A 22,828-nucleotide genomic window follows, 5' to 3' on the forward strand; every position below is an offset into this window, starting at 1 on the left:
TTTGAGGACCCTCCACACTGTTTTCCAGAGCGGCTGCACCAGTTTACATTCCCACCAACAGTGTAGGAGGGTGCCCATCTCTACACCCTCGCCAGCATCTATAGTCTCTTGATTTGTTCCTTTTAGCCACTCTGACTGGCATGAAAACACCTCCACTTTCTAAAGAAAGGCATTAACTTGGCCATTGTCACAGGACTTGCTCCACGGCGGGCCATTACAGCCCACTTCAGGGCAGGCGAGAGAGGCAGGAGTGGGGGTCCTCTGAAGGAGGCCAAAGGGGAGGAAAGCTCTACACCACCCACTTCCCTCCCCGTGAGAGGGTCTGAGAGAAGCCCCTGTAGAGACGGGGGTGCAGCAGACCTCGTTTTATCATGCTCTGCTTTGTTGTGACTGGACGGTACTGTTTTTCACACACTGTAGGTGTGCGGCAACCCCACATCAAGCAAGTCTATGGGCGCCATTTTTCCAGTAACATTTGTTCGTTTTGTGTCTATGTGTCAAATTTTGGTTAAATCTCAAAATATTTCAAACTTTTTCATTATTGTTATATTTGTTATGGTGACCTGTGATCAGTACTTACAACTCACTGAAAGTTCAGATGATGATTAGAATTTTTGGGCAATAAGGTATTTTTTTATTAAGGTGTGCACATTGTTTTGTTTTGTTTTGTTTTGTTTTTAGACCTAATGCTACTACACACTTAATAAGCCACATTTCAGGGCGCCTGGTGGCTCAGTTGGTTGAGCTTCTGACTTAGGCTCAGGTCACCATCTCCATATTCACAAGTTCAAGCCCCATGTGAGGCTCTGTGGGGACAGCTCAGAGCCTGGAGTCTGCTTCAGATTACATGTCTGCCTCTCTCTCTCTGATCCTCCTCCCCTGTTCATGCTCTCGCTCTCTCTGTCTCAAAAATAAATAAACTTTAAAAAATAGGCCACAGTGTCATGTAAACACAACTTCTATATGCACTGAGAAACCAAAAACCTCACTTGGCCCCCTTGATTGCAATACTCCCTTTATTGTGGTGGTCTGGAACCAAACCCACGTTCTCTTGGAGGTACACCTGCACTTGCAAGAAAAGGAGACAGTAGAGCATGTCCCCAGTGGCCGCTGCAGTGGTGCTCAGGCTCAGGAGTGTGTCCTTGGTTGTTTCTGGATTAGAGCAGGGGTTGTTCCCAGGAGCTTTCCCTCTGGCCTGGAGAGGCTGGAGGAGGCTAGCAGCAGCTGCCAGGATGACAGAGTGCGAAGAGTGGGTGGCAGGGACAACTCTAGTAAGTAAGGATATGTGAACTTCCCTGGGGACCAGAAAAATGGTAGCCAGGCTCCTTCAGAATGGACACTGCATAAGATGATGGAAAGTCAGCTGGCAGAGGAGATTTGAGGCAGGAGCCAAGGTGAGGGTTACAGAAGTCAGCTGAGCAGAAAATCAGAGAAAGGTCCCTGTGGAGGTCCCTGAGGGGGCAGGCAGGGAAGAGGGACATCTCTAAGGAATCACTTAAATGCACCTGCAGAAAAACTAACCAGGGCAGAATACATACGGCGGCCAAGAGGGAGACAAATGCACTAGCTCAGCGAGAGGCACTGCTTCTCGTCTAGTATCTCCATCCCTTGATCCTTGCTTGACTCTGGAGGGCCCAGAGCCAGAGGGAGCAAGGACAAAAAGCTACCATTGGATGTTGATGCTAGCTAGCCCTTGTGCACTGCTGGTTTCCATGACTCCCGAGCCTGGTAGGGGAGAGAAGCTTTCAACTGCCTTTGATGTGAACTGGACTTTTTAATGCTGGTAATCTGCAGGAAATCACTGGAAATCTAGGCAATCTGCCTGAGATGCTCTGAAGAAGCAGAGCGGGATGAGTCCCTATCACCATTGAGGACAGAGCTGGGCTCATGATAAAGCTGTTTCACACAATGAGTCTCAGTGAGACAAACCTCAGCTTGCCTATCAAGGAAAGGAAGTAGTTCACATACTGTGCAAACTGTGTGGCTGCTGCACACCAACTTCTTCTCAAAACTTCCATTTGTTCACCTTCCAGGTCATGTTCCCCTCAGGAGTCCAGGGAACATGCTCTCTGGGAGGGCCATCACTGAGCACACAGCACAGAGTGCCTCCCACTTCCTATAACTTTCAGTCTGCTCTGGCCCACCTCCTTGGCCTCACTGCAGACCTTGGCAGGTGGAGCCCACGTCTGACAACATCTCACACTTCTTTGAGATCTCCTGGACATCCAGGTCAATGCCTAGGGTCCAGAGACCATATTAGGTATGCACGATCACACAAGCAGATGCAACAGGAGATGGGGAAACTCCTGTATCCATCTCCCTGCAGCCCTGTGGCAGCTCCACGTGTAAAATCTTCCCAACACACATGTTCTAAGCAATGTTTCTAATAAAACTTAGGTGATTTTTCCTATCTTGTTGAATATATATGTGACCTGACCCTGTCATCCAGGATTTACTAATCACTAATGGGGAGCACTAATGGGGATTCTGCCCTCCAAGAGCAGGGAGACCATGGGGAAATGAGAGACAACACAGGTATCCATAACAAATGCTGAGAAACACCACAGAAGACCTACAACAGTGCCAGTGGCTCTTAAAGGGGAATTCCCCACAGGGGCAGCATCTGGGCATCTGAGGACCGGGAAATTGTACATGAATGACCAGCTTCCACACATGTGGCTTCAGATGTGCTTCCAGTGCTAGATGAAGGCCAATTTACACCTGATAATTAATATACACCTATATAAAGACCTCCTGAGGATGATGTAACATCTTTAACTCTCTTCACTCACACTGGTGATGCCTATCTGCCACATGGTGTCAGCCAACAAAAGCATGCAAAAATAATGCCTTCACTTTGCATCACAGCTAACATTTATTCATTCATTTAACAGAAACTTACTGAGTGCTACAACATGTCAGCCACTGTTCTAGGTACTTGGATGAAAACTTACTAGATGCCAGGCATAGTTCTGAATATTTTATATGTATATCTTGCTTAATTCACCGAACCTGAAGAGGTGATGATGATGATGATGATGATGATGATGATTTTCTCCACTTGACAGGTGAGGAAACTGAGGCAAAGAAGTATTAAATAACTGGCCCAGGATCACACAGCTACAAAATTCAGTCACTTGCTATCTCACTGTCCCATTGTCTGTCTCCCTGTGTCTGTCTCTCTGTCTCTCTCCTTATCCTGTGTCGTTTCTTATTTTTATTTTTTTTAGAGAGTGCACAAGCAGAGGAGGGGCAGAGAGAAGGAAAGACAGAATCCAAAATCACCTCTGCACATCATCAGCACAGAGCCTGACGTGGGGCTCAAACTCATGACCTGAGCCAAGGTCAACAGTCGGATGCTTAACCAACTGAGCCACCCAGGCACCTCTATCCCATGTCTTAATACTGCTAGTAACAATACTAGTTCTCATCTCTGATGGCCCTGAGTCCATCTTACCAGTTGCTGAAAAAGGAAAACAATATGCCTTGGACTCTGAGTGAGCCCTTTTCAAACCCACACACCACTGGAGCCAACATTACAGGCCAGTCCAGCAACTCTCCCTCTGCTCTTGGCAGTGCAGAGGCACCGCACAGAATAGATGTTTTCACACTGTGCAATTGCCTTTAGGTGTTCACATACGCAGGCACTCACTGCCTGCTGCTGATGGCATTTCTTCCTGTGAGCTGCGCTTCAACCCAACGTGGCTGCCAGTCCCCATCAAAGCAGCTGCCTTGGAAAGTTCAACGAGTCAGTAAATTCAGAAAAGCTGGCTGCTGCTCTGCCACTCACTGGGTGGCCGTACAACTGGGAGGAGAAGTTCCAACAGGGACCGTGGTGAAAACACCAGCACCTTAGCCCCACGCTGGGCTGTGGCCCAGCCTCCTTCATTGCCCAACCCACACCTCTTCTCTTTCTGTGCCCATTTCATTTCTTTGTTTCCCTTGACTGACCTTTCTTAATCCTTTGTTCAATCCTTTGTCAAGCTATCGCTTGTTGACCATTGAAAAGCTATTTCCTAACCAGAGAGACCCCATCTCTCTGTCTCCACATCACACTGCAGACCAGCTCCCAGCTTTCACTGGTTTGAGCATCTTAGTTCAAACTAGCTGAACTCCACAGTTAGTGCTCTGGTCATCAGCTGGCCTTTCTGCTTATGCCCATGCCCCACACACCTTTTCTATCTGATTTCAGAGGGAAGTCCCACTAATTCCCACACTCAAATATTAGCGTGCTCCCTTCATGTCTAGTATCGCCAAAAGTCCTTCTGGCTGATCAGAAACACAAGCTGAACAAGGCAACAATCTTTAAAGCAGTCCTGGGGCAGATGATGCAGCTCCTTCCATAAATCACTAGCTTGTAGAAAGAAAAGGAGGGAGACTTGTAAAAGTCATCTTTGATACTGCAGGGGAAATCCAGACATGGACTGCATATTAGATGATACTGGAACTGAGGAAGGGTTGTGAATTTTGTTGGTTGCTTCTAACGCTTTAAGCAACTTTCCACATAATTTTTATGGGGGATGGGGGGGAAGGCATTCTAGTCACAGTTGCATACTGAACATGTACAGGTGAAAAGGAGGATGCTTGGATTTTGTGTTAAAATCCTGCAGGGAAGAGAAGGGAGAGAAACAGGAGGAAAGGGGAAGAGAACAGGGAGGAAAAGTGAGCTCGGGGGATTGCTGAAACCAGGTTGGCAGAATGGTGACTGCTAAAGTGGCACGATGCTACTTGTGTGCATATTTGCAAATTAAAAAAAAAAATTAAGACCAGGCTCTGGATAAGACAGTTACTTAAAAGAAACCTAAAAGCCAAAATAAGAACCAAAGAACTAAGGCAAAGAAACCACATCTCCTGGTAGGCAGTGGGTCACTGACATCATCCCAGTGTCCCCTATGGGTCTGTCACCACACAAGATGAGAGGGAGTGACCAGACCTGACCAAGAGTCAGACCTAACTCAGGAAGCATGCACTCTCACCGTGAGCCAGCTCTTAAAACACCTGAAGCAATCGCTAGTCTCAACAACTAATTTTATTAAGAAGGAGCCCCGGCGTCTCCAAAACAGCAACCACCTAAGGAATCTGCCGTATTTATAGGAGACTGTACTTACTTTCTCCACCGGCAACTGCAAAACAGATCAGCTAAAATTAGCGAAAGGACTCCGGTGTTCAGAATCTTTCCCGCATGCTTATACAGGGCTTTCTGTTTAACTCTGCACCAAGAAAGCAGCCAGATACTCCCCACTCACATTCCTCAGAGCCTAATGCTTTAATTAATAAACACACAGCAAGAGTGAGGCTCTGTATCACATTAGAGCAACACCTGTATGGATGTTTACACTGTAAAACCACAGGAATAAAAAGGAAAGATGCATCTCAGCCTGTCCCCAGTACCCAAGTGTATGGAATCTGTTCTTTAAACACTTAATCTTAAACCATAAACATTGGACCAGTAGTTCCTAACCCAGATCCAAACCCCAAATCTCTAAAGCGAAAGGAATAGAGGGCATTCTCCAAGCCACTTTTCATATTTCAAAAAGTGAGTTCAAAATGTAGCATGTGCCCCACCAAGGAAACCAGACGTTAGTGAAAATAAAGTTCTTATGCTTGAGGGTAAAATTACATCACCTTAAAGTAGAACACGGGTAACCTCATTTTGATCAAAAACTAAGACTGGTAATCATACATTGAGGATTTTTTTAGAGGGGAAATCAAATGAATTGTCACGTAAGAAATGCAGCTTGTTTGAAATATAGAATTGTTTAAAACATGTTATCTTCAGAAGGAGAAATAAATTACAGAGCTATTCAGCCTTAAAATATGTGAAAGCATGGTCTCAGAATGCATAAGACTGGGAATATATTTTTTGAAGAAAAAGTGTCCTTTTATAAAAGTGAGGAGGTTTTATCTACTGCAAATGCAATTTAATTTCAAAAATCAATTCAACAAATTCATGTAGAAATGGCAGTGTCCAGAACAAATACCAAATCTTTTTATAGATGAAAATGTGCATTAAGCATGTGTATATAAAAACTAAGTTTCGCTTTGGTCTACAGAAGACCCATTTAATGTCAGGAAGCATGCAGCCTAGAAAGGACCCAAGATATAAAGCAGAGACGTTGAGAAACACATGTTACTGGGCCACCTGGTAATTCTGCAAACTTTAAGGACCCCCTGTCGTTGTCCACCTACACCATCCACACACTGAAGCCCTGGGGAGCATGAAGCAAATGCCAGAAAATGGTTAGAGAAGCAAGATAGTGCAGGGGTCAAATGCAGACTCAGGGGCCAGCCTGCCTGGTGTAAATCCTAGCTTTGCCACTCACTGGCTGGGTAACTTTACACAAGGTTTCTGTACATTAGCGAACACACAGGAAGAGCCTGGCCTTTCGTGAGCACGATGCAGGCTTAGCAATTAGCACCGCTGATGGTGGTGGCCCTGTAAAAAGACACTCCCACCACACGGTGGCTCTGACTTCTCTCTCATGCTCTCTGCCTCCACGACACATTCCTCTTGTAATCTATCCCTTTCTCTGCTCTAGCACACCTTCTTTCTTCTCTTAGGGCATTTCAGGCACATTACAAATCACAAATGCCACAGGGCTGGGACACGGCTACCTCACCAAAGTGCTCCTGACCCCTGAGAGAAGAAAGAGCTTCACAAACTGGTTTCTTTGAAACCAACTGCGAGTGAAAATCTTGAGGCCTCAAAAATCAATTCCCTCCACTGTGAGGGGGATGGAGATTTTACTATGAATTACTTGTCTGTTCAAATAACAGCTTAAAACTGACTCCTCCAGGGCCACAAACTGTATGGTCAATTCAAGCTCATTTTGAATGTTAAAGAGACCCTGTTGATCCCTGAACCAAAGACTCACTTGTATCCCACCCAGCCAGATGGGCCTTCCCCACCACTCCCAAGATGCACACTGTACTACTGGTCACATCCAGGATCCTTTCTCTAAGACCACTAGATCACGGTATTAGAGCAGGAAAGGACTTTACAAATCATCTAGATTAAAGGTCACACACCCAAATGCAACAGCATACCAGCCAAGTCACGAATCACAAAGGGACTGGAGCCAGCTGGGGACTGTGTGTCCTGTGTGAAGGGAGGGCTGCTACTCAGCTCCAGCCATCTGCTCTCATGGGCCTGGAACTGCCACAGGGTCTGAGTGTTTAAGAGAAGCTGGAAATTCAGGTGTTTATGTGCGGGCCAAGGAAACACACCTACAGGCCAAAGATGGCCCAAATGCTGGGTTACCCATGTTGGGCAGACAAAGCAGGGGTTCCCACCTGTAGGCTTCAGATCCTGGAGATCACAGAGCCACTGCACCACAGTCACTAAACCCAACAGTGAGGAGGGGGCAAGGGCGCCAAGCAGTCACTGTTCACAGAAGGAATAAATATGTGCCTTACTCATATAAGAGCTACCTTTTTCCTAATGTAAAAGGATATTGTAATATTAACCAAACCAAACTTTCCTTGCAAACATCGCTGCCTTGATGATTTTTCATTCTATATTTTCTGAAAGGAGGAGATTCCCAAAACACAACACCAGGCACGTAATACACACAGATTTTATTTACACTAGAGAGAGAACCTTCATACCTGCAACAGTCACTATCACCACCCACACCAATTCTGTCATTTGACCGCTGGGACTAGAAGCTTACATGACTAGCCCACGGACTCACAGGTGCTTGCAGAGCCAGGAAAGGAAGCCAGAGTCCCCAAGTCCCAACCCACTCTTCTTCTCCTCCACCAAGGAAGGTGCGCTCTGAGCCAAAAGTGTCCCACAAAGTGACATAGCTTGGATGAAAACCCAGCATGAATTGTGATGAAGACAAAATGCTGGGCCCAGCTGTTTCCACCATCACCTCTTCGAAGCTTTACAGGGGCTCAGAGTTGGAAGAAGCCTGAATGACCCCCCAGCCCCCAGCCCCATATCCAAACCATCCCTTCGGCTGTATCCCAGATGCAGGCCTTCCAGTCATGGAAGGATGTAAGACTCATTATCTCGCGGTGGTGGATAGCGATGCATCTCCCTGCCCCCACACCACTCTCATCTACCAGCCCGGCCATTTGGAGTATCTATTTCCCTCTCCACCCTCTTCAACCCCTTCCTCCTCCCCAAACACCAGCTCTAAACACTCCCTTCATAATCTCCCTTCTCCCAGTTTCTCCACTTCCCCAACTAGGCAGCTTCGTGATGAACTAGATTTTATTCACTTTCGGGGCACCTGAGTGGCTCAGTTAGTTAATGGGCGACTTCAGCTCAGGTCATGATCTCACGGTTCATGGGTTCAAGCCCCCGTCGGGCTCTGTACTGATAGCTCAGAGCCTGGAGCCTGCTTCAGATTCTGTTTCCCTCTCTCTCTGCCCCTCCCCCACTCATGCTCTGTTTCTGTCTCAATAATAAATAGACATTTTTTTTTAAAAGTTTACGCACTTTCGATTCCTGCTGTCAGTCTGGTTAAGGATGACTGACTTAAGGTGGGAGCACAGAGGTCAACACTGGAGAAAATAGATTTACCCACTAAATCAAGACAGAGCACTCTGAGGGCAGAGCAGGTGGTAGAAAAAAGGGGCACACCCTCCATTTAGGCCATCTGCAGCACCACGAGCCAGGCTGCCAAATGCAGCTGTGTAAGCTGTGCACTGCAGAATTTCAAGGGCACCTCTCAAAACGACCAGGCTGCAAGCAGTGCCCTCTGAAGTTGTGCAACAGAACCACACAGGGAGAGGCCAGTAGCCCGTTCTGCAGGCACATGGAAATGCAAGTCCCCCTATTCGCAGATGGAGTGCATCTTTCATTTATTCCATAATAAACAGTGACTGAATGGCCATTCACTGGTCTGAGTTTCTCATATCTGAGTGTGTTTACAAATCCGCTAGGAACTTAGCAAAAATGAGAACCCACCCAGCCCTCCCCAGAAATTCAGAATCCCGAACTCTGGAGGTGGGGGCGGGGTAGAGAAGGAAGAGAAATAGGAATGTGTGTGCTGCTTTAACAACCAGCTTCTTGAGAAATCCTAGCAAACACAGTTGAGGCTTAGGGGAAAAAAGACATTATAAGGGCCAAGATTATATCACCCAAGGAGAAAATGTTTGTATATTTGTATCAGATTTATTCCTTCCATCTCAGCTCTATCTTAAGAAGAACCCTGTTCTAAAAACCGTTGATGATGGCACTCACATAGAATCCATAAAGCAACTGTCACCAGAAACACCAACCCTAGCTGTTTCTAACCACAACTTTTAAGAGCCCACAGACACCCCAGACTCCAAAATGAAACAGCTATTCTGACAGCTTCCTAAATTTACAGCCACCATTTGCCCAAACATAGGAAATCCACGTTCTAGCTGGTCCAGTCCCCACGACCTGCATGTCGACGTGGCAAGCGCTGGACACACACCTTGTGTTCCTCCTTCATCACCTGTTCAATGAGTTCAGATTTCACTGGAGGCTTTGAATACTGGCCTGAGAGAAGGCCATGTCCTAACTTAGTCCTGGACAGGAGGGACAAAGAAAAACAAAAGGTCATTGTTGTTTTCCCAGAGAGATATTAACATTATCTATGAATGCTTTTAGCTGGAACATTTTATCTTGGTTACTCAAAAATAACTTATTTAAGGCCACCTGGGCAGCTCAGTCAGTTAAGCTTCTGACTTGATTTTGGCTCAGGTCATGATCTCACAGTTCGTGAGTTCCAGTCCCATGCCCAGCTCTGTGCACAGAGCTTCCTCAGGATTCTCTCTCTCTCTCTCTCTCCCTCTTTCTGTCCCTCCCCTGCTCACATTCTCTCTCAAAATAAATAAATTTCAAGAACTTTTAAAAAGTAACTTATTTGATTCTTCTTGATACCAATGCCATTTTTAAACTAGACTCAGTACTTTATAAATAACTATTAATATCTTTCTTCTTCAAACAGTAACACATGCTCATTTCAGGATACTTTTAAAAATACAGAAAATAAAAAAGAAAAGAGAATCACCTTTAATTCTGCAGCCCAGCAATAACCATTATGAACACTTACTGGAAACTTTTCTAAAAAAATTTTAGATGCTTTTTAATCAGCACTTACATCTGTGTGTTGAAATCCTGCGTTGGATCTAAAGGAGAATAGTCAAATATTCTTGGAAGATTTCCCACATACCTAGAAAATGAGAAGGGAGAGTCAAAACCTAGGAACTGAACGAACAGAAATAACACAAGCTGCCATCCTTGCTAAGACCTCCTTGTCTTTCTATCAAAGAAACTCATCCACCCATAGAAAACTTCCCTGAATGTTTGTGCCTCTGTCCGTGGGTCTCCACCCTGGGTGCAAGTTAGAATCACCTAAAAAGTTTCTCAAAAAAATACTAAAGCCAGGGCCACCCCCAGATGTTCTAATGCCACTGCCTGAGACTGAGGCCTGGGATTTGCAATCTTTTCAAAGTCCCCCAAATGACTAGAATATGTAGTCAGAGTCAAAAACCACTGGCTTATGCCATCACAACTGCCATCTCAAAAACAAATGGTAAGGCTAGGAATTATTCCAATCATATCAAAATGAATAATGATGATAACAGGAGTAACAACTACTGTTTCTTAAGGGCTCTCTATATAACCTGGTTGGGTCTTCATCAAAACCATCTGAGGAAGGGATGGCTATTGTTACCCATTGGAGAGATGAGCAATCAGGACGCTTCCAAAGTCACCCAAACAAGGAGTGATGAGGCCCAGAGTGTACCCAGGCAACCTAACTCCAAACCAGTTTCCCGGAAGTACCTGCCATCTGCGATCCCTTGAGCAGTCCCCAACCCCTCCTTCTAACCAGTTTATCCTGACAGAACAGTGCAAATGTCCACCACCCACCTCTAATCTCACTGTATAATCATTCCTTTCACTTCTCAAGTTCATTTCCTATTTCATACCCTCTGTTCTGTGCTGTTCATCTTTCCATTTTCAAGCTTTAACTCTTTAAGTGTGAAAGCTCAAGGAAGAAAAATCTAGAAGAAGATCGCTTTCACTGGCACTTCATGTACTCTGCTCTGCCCACTTCTCTGACCTCATTCTCATCCCTCTCCCCCAGCCCACACACACCAGCCACGTGCCCTTCTTTGCCAGGACATGCTTCAAGGTCGTGCCATCTGCTGTCTCTTTCCCGGAATGTTCTCTCCACAGACCCTTGCTCCATCTCAGGCCTGTTTAAGAGGCACCCCCCTTCCCCCACTCCTAATTCCCCATCACCTGACCCTGGCTGACTTTTTTCTTGGAATGCATCAGTATTTGCAATTCTGTAATTTATTTAGCTCCTTGCTTATTATCTCTCTAGAGATTATATACCAGACTATAATCTCCATGAAGGCTGAAACATGATCTGACTCACTGCATCTTCAGCACTAGAATAGCATCTGACATGCAAAAAGCACTCAAAAAATGTTTGTTGGGGGCACTTGGGTGGCTCAGTTAGTTGAGCATCTGACTCTTGGTTTTAGCTCAGGTCATGATCCCAGGGAAGTGGGGTCTAGCCCCACATCAGGACCCACACCCAGCATGGAGCCTCCTTCGGATTCTCAGCTTCCTTAGAAAGCCCCTCTCCCTCGCTCACACTCTCTTTCTCAAACAAATTTTTTTAATTTAATTTAAAAGAAGTATTGAATATATTCATATTGTGTAACCATATAACCAGTTTTCATAACTGACTACCTACAAACCAACAGAAAAGGCATTACTGCAATAAAGTCCTGGCAGAAAACTCTGACAAATAGTAGTCAACAACAACCTCTAATAGGATCCCTCAATTACTGGACAGTTATAGGCACCTACTGTATACAAACTCAGAACTTTGTACCCCAGATTATGTACTTATGCCAAAATTAACAGAACCCACTTTTCTGAGACAGTCCCATTCAGAGAGTTTTTGGATGTGTCACTATGGCAACAATTCCATCTAGAAATTTTCAATCGACCAAGAGCCAAATAAGAGATGCACCAAACTTTGGAACAAAACTGTTCACAGCCAGAGACTGCACGGAGGAACTGTTAATACACAGCATGATGAACTAATCGGTTCTCCTACAAACCAGTCTTTATCATATCTTGAAAGCTCTCTTCTTTTTTGGAAGACAAAAAAGCCTCACAGGGAAGATGAACATTAGTGAAAAGGCTTATGCTTTCAGGCAAGATTGGTGGAGAAGGATAAAAAATTAAAGGTGGTAAATCTTTGATGTCAGAAAAGTCCATTTTTCTAGTAATTTATATTACTTTTCTAATCAATGAGGAATATTCTTCATTACAACAAAATTATGTTAAAACACAGAAGTAATGCTGGACACTTTTTAAAATACATATAATACTTTCAGTTTGCAATCTAACAGTTCTGAAAGGAAAAAATGTAGTTTTGCTATCTGATAACCCATCTTGCCTCTCATTTGATTTGTACATTACACTAGGTTACTTAGATTTGATTCTCATCAGAAGGATTCTGGGTTCTAGTGGCAGAAAGGGTGTCAAGGAGTCAGGCTGACATTTCCCAATTACACTGTGGTTGTACCTAAGTCATTTCATCTCTCTGCGTCACTCTTTCTACTTATAAAACGGGGACACTGCCCCTGAATCTAACTCCACAGAGTTAGTTCCACTGGGCAGAAAGGAATCTGAAGGACAAGCATTCCAATCAAGTGACACTTGGTAAAATATGAGCAGACTGAGGACGAGTATGAACAGTAGGGTGCTCAGGCTCGAATGTATACAATAAATGTTTAGAAAATAGAATATTAAATATTCAGTAATATCAAATTCCAAAACCCTTGTAACGACACTGAGGCGAGAGATTTGAATCTTAAATCCAAAACCCAGATATGAGGTACATTTTTTCATTAGAGAAAAAAACTCAGAAAGATAAAACTGTTCATCAAACTTTGGAGGGTAGAAAGCATTTTCAAAAACTATAGACTATAAAGCACTGAAAATGTTGTTGGGTTTTGTAACCAAAGAACACAAGTTTCCTCCATTCTAGTTTAAAAGAAATAGTCATTATACAACACCTACCATAAGGTCTTTCCTTCAGTATTTTTTTAAAACACCCTGGACCACAAGACACATAAGATGAAATTACACTGTCCTCCAATCAAATAACAATACAAGTAGGAGAAGATGGCAAAAATTAATGAAAGCAATATGATGTGTGATGTATAACTTTGAAAAGGTTTTCCCATCTCAGAGCTTCAGACTTGCTCTTCCTCTGTCCAAAACCCTTGCCCTACTCCTCCCTATATATCAGTCAAGGTGTGTGCCCCTTGTGTGCCCTTTCTTCAAAGAGATCCTGCCTGATCACCCATTCCCCTTTTCCTCCGTGGAACTTACCATGTTTATAACCATGCAACTGTGTTGGGAGCTATCTGAAGTCACCGGTTGAGTGAAAATTCTTGGTGAGGGTACAGCAAGTTTGCAGTCTCTTGTCCCCACACAGCTACCAAAATCTACCCTCTTGTAACTTTCAGGTCTGCTTGGACACCAAACCACAGAGTATTTGCTGATTAGTGTCAGGAGCAGCCTGTCCCCCTGCCTTGTCCCTGAGGCGTGATTGCACCTGGTCAGAGAAAAGATGAGTAAACTAGATACACCCTAATGCAAGTAAGGCAAGCAACATGTAATTTTCCCCTAAGCAATTAACTGATAATTGACTACCTTCTGGGCCTGGACACCTTTGTAAAAGTCACTACTGCAATAAAAGGTATCAATCATCTTTGGGACTGTGAGAGCAGGCATTATGTCTCCTGAGAATCCTCTTTTTCTGGGAACTTTCTCTTAAGAGTTATAAACAGATTAATGACCCTTACTCATAAAAAACTGACCTTTACTAAACAATACTGTTTGCCTCTTGGTTAAAGGTTGCTTCCTTAAGGCTAGACCTGAGGTTTTGTAAAAAATACCTGCCCCTCCCATATGACAACATGAGCGCCTATAGCTAAGTTTTTTGTAACAATCATTACTACAAGAATTGTAACTTCTGCAGAACCCATGTCCTGGACAATTGTAAAAACTATGAGAAATCATTTACTGCTCTTTCTGGTCCTTGTACCTTTCACCATAAATAAAGCTAGAAAATCAAACAGAGCAGAGATGCCTACCAGAAGGGCAGAGATGCCTGCCTGGTGAGCAGAAAGAAACTTGAGGCTCTCTCACTCTCTCTCACTGACACCGTCCATCCTTTAGGGGGGAACCCTGGACCTGCTGAAGCAGGATTCCAGCACAACTGCTCTTCTGATCATTTATTTATCCAGTGTCTGTTCCCCAGGGCCAGGCACCATGTCCTTTTGTTTACCACTGAACACCTGCACCCAGCACACTGCTGAGCAGAGCAGAACCATTTTTCATTGGCTGGATGAGGACATGAAAACTAGAAATGCAATATAAACATAAATTTCCAAAGCCAGAAAACAGCAAGAGGAACAAGTCTTCAAATACCAAGAGAGAAAAGAAACGGATATTTAATACACTTTTGATTAACCACCATGAAAGTAATTAGCATTTCAAGTCTACAGGGGTAAAAACTTGCCCTGTTCTTTCCTAGCATGCCATCTACCCCTCCGTCTGTAAGCACATGTGTTTCCTCTTCCATACTTGAACCATGGTAGAAACTTACCCATTCTGGAATCCACTAGAGATAATTTTCTTTTTCTTTAATTTTTTTAATGTTTATTTACTTTGGGGGTGAAGGGCAAAGAGAGAGAAGAAGCTAGACGATCCAAAATAGGGTCTGCATGCTGAGAGCCCAATGTGGGGCTCAAACTCATGAACTATGAGATCATGATCTAGGCCGAAGTCAGAAGCTTAATGAACTGAGCCACCCAGGCTCCCTAGAGATAATTTTCTAAACTTTAGGCAGTGGCTGCCCACGAGTGCACCAGCCATGGTCCCAGTCTGTGCAGCTCCCCATGTAAGCCCAGCCTAGAGAAGAAAAGGGCCACAGACACGCTGCTCTCCCCCTCCATGCGGGAGGAAGAAGGCAGCCCCATCCACACACAGGAAGCACCCTACATCAGTGCCTCCCAATTATCTATGGCGAAGGGCCAGCTGTTTTGTTTATTTTAACTCATACAGGTGACTCCTTAAAAAATATAATAAAGGAAAAATTGAAATACCACTTATAAAGCATGACAATGTCAAATTGCTATACAAATTTCTAAATGCTCACTCAAGTTCCATAGTTATCACAGATCCCTATCCAGCAGTCCAAGAACCACCAGTCTGTGAACCACACTTTGAAGAGCAAAAAACGAAAAACTTAAATCCGCTAAGAAACTCCACTCACCAGGAGGACAACACTGACCAAACCGATCACTGAATCTCTCCTAATGTGCTGGGAGCCATTTCTGAAATAAGGCAGGTTTGCAAGGCCTCCCACCGTCAGATGGCCACCGGCCTCTACACCCACTCAACCCCCACTCAATTTTTGCTTCAGTACCAACCCCCAAGGTGCCTGACTGACTGATATCAGGAGTGACTTTCCTTCTTATGCTAAAAATATGTGAATTGTACCTTATGAAAAAACTTGTTACAGGAGTTCCTTCTTTTGTGATTGTGGGAGCAAATGTTGCATTTCCTGAAGAAAACCTGGTTTCCTTCCCCTCGAGAAAATAGGTTATTGACCCCTGCTCACAAAAGAACTAACTCTTGCCTTTGCGATGCTAAAAACATTGCCTTGTATTTGAAAGCTAAAGATCCCTTCCTTCCCTAAGTGATAAGCATCTAAGTCACCTACCTCAATCACTATTGATAAAGATTATGCATGAGTCTTCTACCAATCTATGTTCTGGGAAATTTTTACATACCAATGAAATTTGTCAATCAGGAATCACTGTCTAAGGAATTGCCAATCCTGTTTTGTATCCCATATGCTTTTTCAATAAAAAAGGCTGACTCTCCAGTCAATGCAGAGATGCCAGCCTGCTAATCAGAAAGAACCTTGTGGCTCTCTCATTCCCTCCCCCTTTGGCCAATTCTCATCTCTTTTGTGCTGACACCATCCATCCTTCAGGGGAACTCTGGACCTGCTGGAGCTGGACTCCGGCACTAGTGCATCTATAGGAAGGAATGTGGCAGGCTTGCGTGAAGATTGATGACTAATATTTTCTTGGCATAGAGGGTGATTGATGGTCTAAAAATGGAAGCCATTATTAATATGACAAACCCCTGTGAGTTTCTCAGTTACAAAGCTCTCCTAATCTCACCTGATTCCCGTCACACTTGACAAGTGTTCTCACCCAGCTTCAGCACAAGAAATCACACGACAAGGATATGGTGAAATGTCCTGCAGCTGAGGAAGACGAGGTCCCCAGCACATGCTGAACGGACTGGACATGGATGGACGAAGGGCAGTGCTGTGCATGCAGGGGTGCAGGGGGACACTTACGCTCTCTGGAATTCTGGGATGCTGAAGATGGCCTGCATGACAGAACTGAGATAGCAGCTGTTGCCCAGGTTCTTGAGACCCGTGTACCCGGGGCCATACATGGGCTTCAGCTTCGTCCCCGTCTCCTGGATCACTTCCCACTCGCTGACACGCGGCTTGATGTCATTGTCCCGAAGCCCGTTCTCTGTCTGGGGCAAAGTCAATGAAGGAAACCATTGGCTTGTAATCATCACCCCCAAGATCAGGTCCCAAGAATTACTTTTAACAGCAGTGGATGTTTCTGTCCCTTTTTACCCCCAGCTAAGCAGAAAAATAACCTAATTAAAGAGACTGAGGTAGTGATAGATGCACAAAAATGTCAATGTGCTCAACGCCACAGAACTATATGCTTCAAAATACTTAAAATGGTAAATTTTATGTTATGTATGTCTTTCCTCAAAAAAGAAACACATATTTAAAAGATTAAAAAATGAAAGAGAGGGGCACCTGGGAGGCTCAGTTAAGCATCCAACTCTTGATTTCAGCTCAGGTCAAAATCTCACGGTTCGTGAGTTCAAGCCCCACATTAGGCTCCGTGCTGACACTGCAGAGCTTGCTTAGGATTCTCTCTCTCTCCCCCTCTCCCTCCCCCACTCATGCTCATGCTCTCTCTCTCTCTCTCAAAAATAAACTCAAAAAAATTTTTTAATGAAAGAGAAAGAAACTGAGGAAAGTAAATAAGAGGAGGGAGAAAGAAATAGGAACTGAAAGAAGCAAGTGGAGTGATTTCAAGGGAAGAAGCAACACAATACTGCAAATAGAAAGGCAAGGCAGCTGGAGAGGAAAGTGAAGGGAAATCATGGGCCTTGGGAGTACCTTGAAATAGGAGGGAGGTTTAAGGAAAAGCAAAGAACATAAATTAGAGCGTGACAAGAGTGAGGATGAGGAGACAGGGGAGGAGAGCCTGGGGAGAGGGAGGCGGGCTGGGAGGGACGGGCCACAACAGAGCACGCACACTCAGACAGCTCTTCACAGGCACCAACATTACATAGGCATGATATTGGCTTGAAAACACAATATTAAATGAAGCAAAGCTTTTCCCATCAACAATATGTTGGCTTATTCTTTCCACCCCCAAGCTCTGCTTCCCTTCCTGAAATTAATTAGAGTGATTTCGGTCACAGATAATTTTAAAGGTCATCTTCCCGTACCTTCTTGCCTCAGTGAACAAAAAGTGATTCATGCAACTCTCCATCAAAGGAGACAGAAATTTTGTAAGTAAATTACAACTAAAACAAATGGTACTTGAGGAGGTGCCATTTTCATTATAACATTAAAAAAATTCTAAGCTGGTAACCAAAAGAAAATGCTAATGAATTACATTCAAGAAGTAAATGCAAACATTAAAACCAAAAACCTATAGAAGTAAGGTTCCTGTTACAGGAATTACATATTAAATAAACCAAACGGTTCCTTCCCTGTGAGGAGGGAACAGGGAACAAGGCGACCTTCTTACCCCATGCATATGAAGCATATCAATTCCAAAATGCGCTAAGTGCTTGGCCAAATGAGGATCCAAAACAGGTTCCTCTTCTTGAAAAGAATAAACATCTAGAGCACGAGGAGAAAACAAGGAATGAGATCTTTAATCCAGTTGTTCAATATTCAACGTACATGTATTGAGGTCCCACTATGCACCAGGCTTGGGACATACCAATGAATAAAGCCAACAGAAACCTCTGTTGAGTTTACGTAAGCTCGAGGGGAGAAAAGACAGATGATAAACAACAAACATAATAAACAGGTATACTTTGTAATTATACCCATGTATCAAGTCTTTTGACATTTCAGAAAGTAGTTTTTAAAAAAAGGATGTCTGGGGCCCTTGGGTGGCTCAGTCAGTTAAGCATCTGACTTCAGCTCAGGTTATGATCTCACCGTTAGTGGGTTCGAGCCCCACATCCAGCTCTGTGCTGACAGCTCAGAGCTTGGACCCACTCTCTCTACCCCTCCCCCACTTGTGCTCTGTCTCGCTCTCAAAAATAAGCATTTCAAAAAATAATAAAACTTAAAAAAGGATTTCTGAAGCAAAAAATTAAAAAGAAGCATCTAATGTTAAAATAATTGAAATTAGACGGATGTAAATGCCTCATAACTGATTGCCACAGCAGAGGGAGCCTGGGAGGGAACAGAGGGGACACACAGGCCCTCGGGAGTGGCTGAGTGGCCGGGGTGAGGTTTTAAGTCCAAGACAAAACAAAATTCTGCCTGTGGAATCCTCTATAGTCTCAGAGCTACCAGCTCACCAACTTCCACCTCCCACCTGCCCCTTCATCCCTTCTTTCCAATGGTAGTGTCCACACCCCACATGGCTGGTGAGGCACTTAGTGAAGACAGTTTACTGCTTCCCAAGTGTGTCCACCTCATAGCACACACAGAAAATGAGGATGCACAGGGCACAGCAGGGTAACCCAGGAGGTTCAAGCCACCCCAGGCCCGGCCCCTGGGCCCCAAGGCCCAAAGGATTAGCATCTTGGCCTTCTTGGCAAATCCCCTCAAATCTATCCACACTACTGCCTTCAGTGTCCTGACGCAGAAGTGCAAGGTGGGAGAGGGAACAGATATCTTCAGGCCCACTTTGCCAGTGAGGAAATGAGCCTCACAGGGTTACATTATTGGCCTCAAACCCAACTGGCAGCCCAGGTATCCTGACCCCCCCCACCCAAGTCCTTTTTCCTCTGCACCAGACTATTTCCTTAGATTTCTCAGGAGACTCAGAAACTTGGTGAAGCACCATCGCAAGCCCTTAACAGGAATGGAGAGTCAAAAACTGCAATTTCTTGGGGCGCCTGGGTGGGTCAGTCAGTTAAGAATCTGATTTTGGCTCGGGTCATGATCTCATGGTTCGTGGGTTTGAGCCCCACATCAGGCTCTCGGCTTTCAATACAAAGGCTGCTTCGAATCCCCCGTCCCCTTCTCTCTCTGCCCCTCCCCTGCTCTAGCTCTCTCTCTCTAAAATAAACATTTAAAGAACAAAACCACAATTTCTTCACTCCTAAATTTGAAAAACAAAATCTGTTACAAGGAAAACAGACATAAAGATAGCATTCTTGGGGCGCCTGGGTGGCTCAGTCTGTTAAGTGTTTGACTTCAGCTCAGGTTATGATCTCACGGTTCATGGGTTTGACACCCTCCCCCACACTGGGCTCTGTGCTGACAGCTGAGAGCCTGGAGCCTGCTTCCGATTCTGTGTGTGTGTCTCTCTCTCTGCTGCTCCCCCACTCGTGCTCTGTCCCTCTGTATCTCAAAAATAAATAAACATTTTAAAAAAAGGTAGCATTCTCTAGGACAGGAAAAGATAGACTGTCCAAAAAAATTTCCTCCTCTTTGGAACATCAGAGAGAGAGCGAATAAATAAATACATACATACACATACACACACACACACACAGAAAAACTATGGTGACCTTCTGGCCCATGGGGAGACTCATGGCCACCAAAGAAGTCAGTCTTTCCATTATTAATAGATTAAATGTTATATAGCTTTCTCTGCTATCTCACTTCCTCTAGGGACTTATTTTAACTTGTAGGTAGCCAGCCTTCATTTATAATCTTTCTTTAGTATAACTCAGTGTTTTCAAAAGCAAAAACAAAAGACAAAATTCCCAACCCAACCAGAAAAACACCCCCCTCAAAAACAGAGAGAGGAAAAGAAAAAGAAAAAGAAAAACTTCCCCAAAAGTTTAAATCCTAAAAATACCAATAAAAATCTTTAAACTAATAACTTGGAATAAATACATAAATAATACTTTTTAATCTATGGCAAGTGACAAAAAAAATACCACTCAAATACTAGCTGAAAGGGAAAAATGACATTCCCTAGGCAGTTAAACTTTAGTTATTATTAACTAGTGAAATAGTTTTGAAGACTTGTCTAAGACTCTAATTATTTGAACTTTCTTAGAAAATAATAAAATTGCCAGACCTGAACAGTTGGCATTGGTTTAGGGATTTGAAATAAGTGAACATCACACAGTGCTCTATAGTTCTTGTTAGGCTCATGACGGCATGAGAAGTTAATGTTTCCTTTTTATAAAAAAGAAACTGTGACCCTTTGGGCAATCATGAAGAATTTATAAATGACATGTAGTTATAGAAAGAAAAATGTGAAATGGACTTAGGAAAGACCACCCTGGTAGTGCAGGGGCCAACAGGACAGGTGATTTCACAGTTGCTATGGGCATCTCCAGAAGTTTCTCCTCCAACCACCAAGGTGTTACAGTTTCTTCTTAGGGAAACTAGTTTCACGACAGAAGAACAAAACACCCCCTCCTACCTCTGTCCCTCCTCACTCCCTCCCCACCAAGAACTTCATCCTTGCTTTGCCAAATCAATAATCTCTTCCCACAGAGGAAAGCTTTTTATTTGTTTGTTTGTACGGTGATCTGTTTCTTGGTTTGTCACTGTACCCATGGAGATCCAGAATGGAATTTAATATGGGGCCCATTTTTATTACCCATGCCACCACAATGGCCTAGCCTGCACCATGAAGGCTTCTTGGAAGAACTAATTCTAAGTTGTGACCTCAAGGTGAGTAGGAGTTTCTCACTGAACAGGTATACCCCTTATTGGGGAGAAGGAAACCAGATGATCAGATCACATTACCATTAAATACTTGAGTCCATAACCTGCTTGGATTCCATGTTCACTAAGCAATAATCTAAATATAAGTCAGCTCTCCACAGGGAAGGAATGTACTGGTCAAGCCAACATAAACATCCCACTTACGGGCAGTTGTGGTTCTCACTATAAACTAAAAAATAAACACTTTCTCTCTTGTGAGTTCAATTAACCTTGGTGAGCCCAGCGAATATGGAAATGGGCAGTGGTACCTTCACCAGGAGGTGGCCAGCCGCCCGTAAACAGAGGGCACCCCACCCTCTTAGGCCTCAAGGTCCACCAGGCTCATCATCAGACATTAAGGCAAACTTCAGGCACATTTTCATTAACTTATTTGACTTCAAAATAAATGAGTTCTAGCTAGCAATTAAACAGACTTAAACTAAAATAAAATTGATACATTCCATAAACTAATATGATAATTAGGCTAAAAATCATTCATTGTGCAACTCTGCACAAGACAAGAAGGAATCAAATCCTGATCTTTCTTCAAAAAGTGAACATTATTGCAGATGAATCAATTCAAGGACCCTCATCACAGGCCATATGCTCTACATTGCTGTTGTTTTATGCCTTCTATGATGGAAACAAGAGTATTTGTTCATGTGTTCTCAATTTTATGATAAGAAAAACCCTGAAAGTTCTCCCTCCTCTAAAAAAAACCAACAGGGTACCTGGGTCGCTCAGTCAGTTAAGCATCTAACTCTTGATTTGGGCACATGTTATGATCTCCCAGTTGGTGAGACTGAGCCCCAAGAAGGGTTCTGCACTGACAGCATGAAACCTGCTTGGGATTTTCTCTCCCTCTCTCTCTGCCCCTCCCCACTTGGGTGTGCAGGTGCATACTCTCTCTCTCAATCTCTCTCTCTCAAATAAACATTAAAAAAAAACACACAAGACAAACCACTTAACTATGGCAGATAATGAATTAATATTCTTAGTAGCTAAAGAGTTTTTTTAAACCAATAAAGAACACTTACACATACACCTACTAGAAAATCAACCAAGGAAATTCACAAATAGAACTATAAATGGCCAAAAATACTATGAAAAATGTTTAGCCTCACTAGTAACACAAAAGAAAACAAGATACCAGGTTAGCAAAGGTTTTTAAAAATTGTGAATACTCAGGGCACCTGGGTGGGCATCCGGGTGGCTCAGTCAGTTAAGCAGCTGACTTCAGCTCAGGTCATGATCTCACAGTTTGTGAGTTCAAGCCCCACGGCAGGCTCTTTGCTATCAGAGCAGAGCCTGCCTGCGATCTTCTGTCCCCACTCTCTCCCCCGCCCCTGCTTGCTTTCTTTCTCTCTCTCAAAAATAAACATTTAAAACAAAATGTGAATACTCAAAATTGCCAAAGATTTACTAAAAGGAGTACACTCTTACAATGCTGATAGGAATGAAAATTACTATGACTATTCAAAAGAAACTCAGCCATTGAAAATTTAAAAGGATCAATCCTTTGTTCATAAGAATTTATCCTAAACATATCATTAGACAAACATCCAAAGATTTTCATACATGTAAGGATACTCATTGGAATAGCAAAAAAATTATAACTCACTATTCTAGTGAAATGACTTATGGAACTATAATGGGATACTTAAGAATATTAAATAACAGAGAATATATATATATATTTAATGTTAAGTAAAGGAAAATAAGGAATAAAATTTTATACAGTATGATTCCATTTTTGTAAAATGTGGGCCAAGAGTAGGGGGTAGTGTTGAGTGTTATATAAGAAATTATCAAGGCCTTGGGGC

At 43.6% G+C, this 22,828-nt stretch overlaps 1 protein-coding gene across 1 annotated transcript in view; it reads right to left on the bottom strand.

Moving 5' to 3' along the window:
- The window catches only part of USP13 (ubiquitin specific peptidase 13), a 120,422-nt gene that overhangs the window by 40,926 nt on the left and 56,668 nt on the right, over nucleotides 1–22,828 (bottom strand). The window contains exons 7-10 of the mRNA XM_029939833.1: nucleotides 17,899–17,993; nucleotides 16,404–16,591; nucleotides 10,086–10,157; nucleotides 9,417–9,510 (exon numbers count right to left, since the gene is read on the bottom strand). Of these exons, the coding sequence (XP_029795693.1) occupies nucleotides 9,417–9,510; nucleotides 10,086–10,157; nucleotides 16,404–16,591; nucleotides 17,899–17,993 (449 nt within the window). The remainder of the gene's footprint in view (nucleotides 1–9,416; nucleotides 9,511–10,085; nucleotides 10,158–16,403; nucleotides 16,592–17,898; nucleotides 17,994–22,828) is intronic.

The sequence above is a fragment of the Suricata suricatta genome, chromosome 5 (genome assembly GCF_006229205.1).
Source record: "Suricata suricatta isolate VVHF042 chromosome 5, meerkat_22Aug2017_6uvM2_HiC, whole genome shotgun sequence".
NCBI lineage: Eukaryota > Metazoa > Chordata > Mammalia > Carnivora > Herpestidae > Suricata > Suricata suricatta.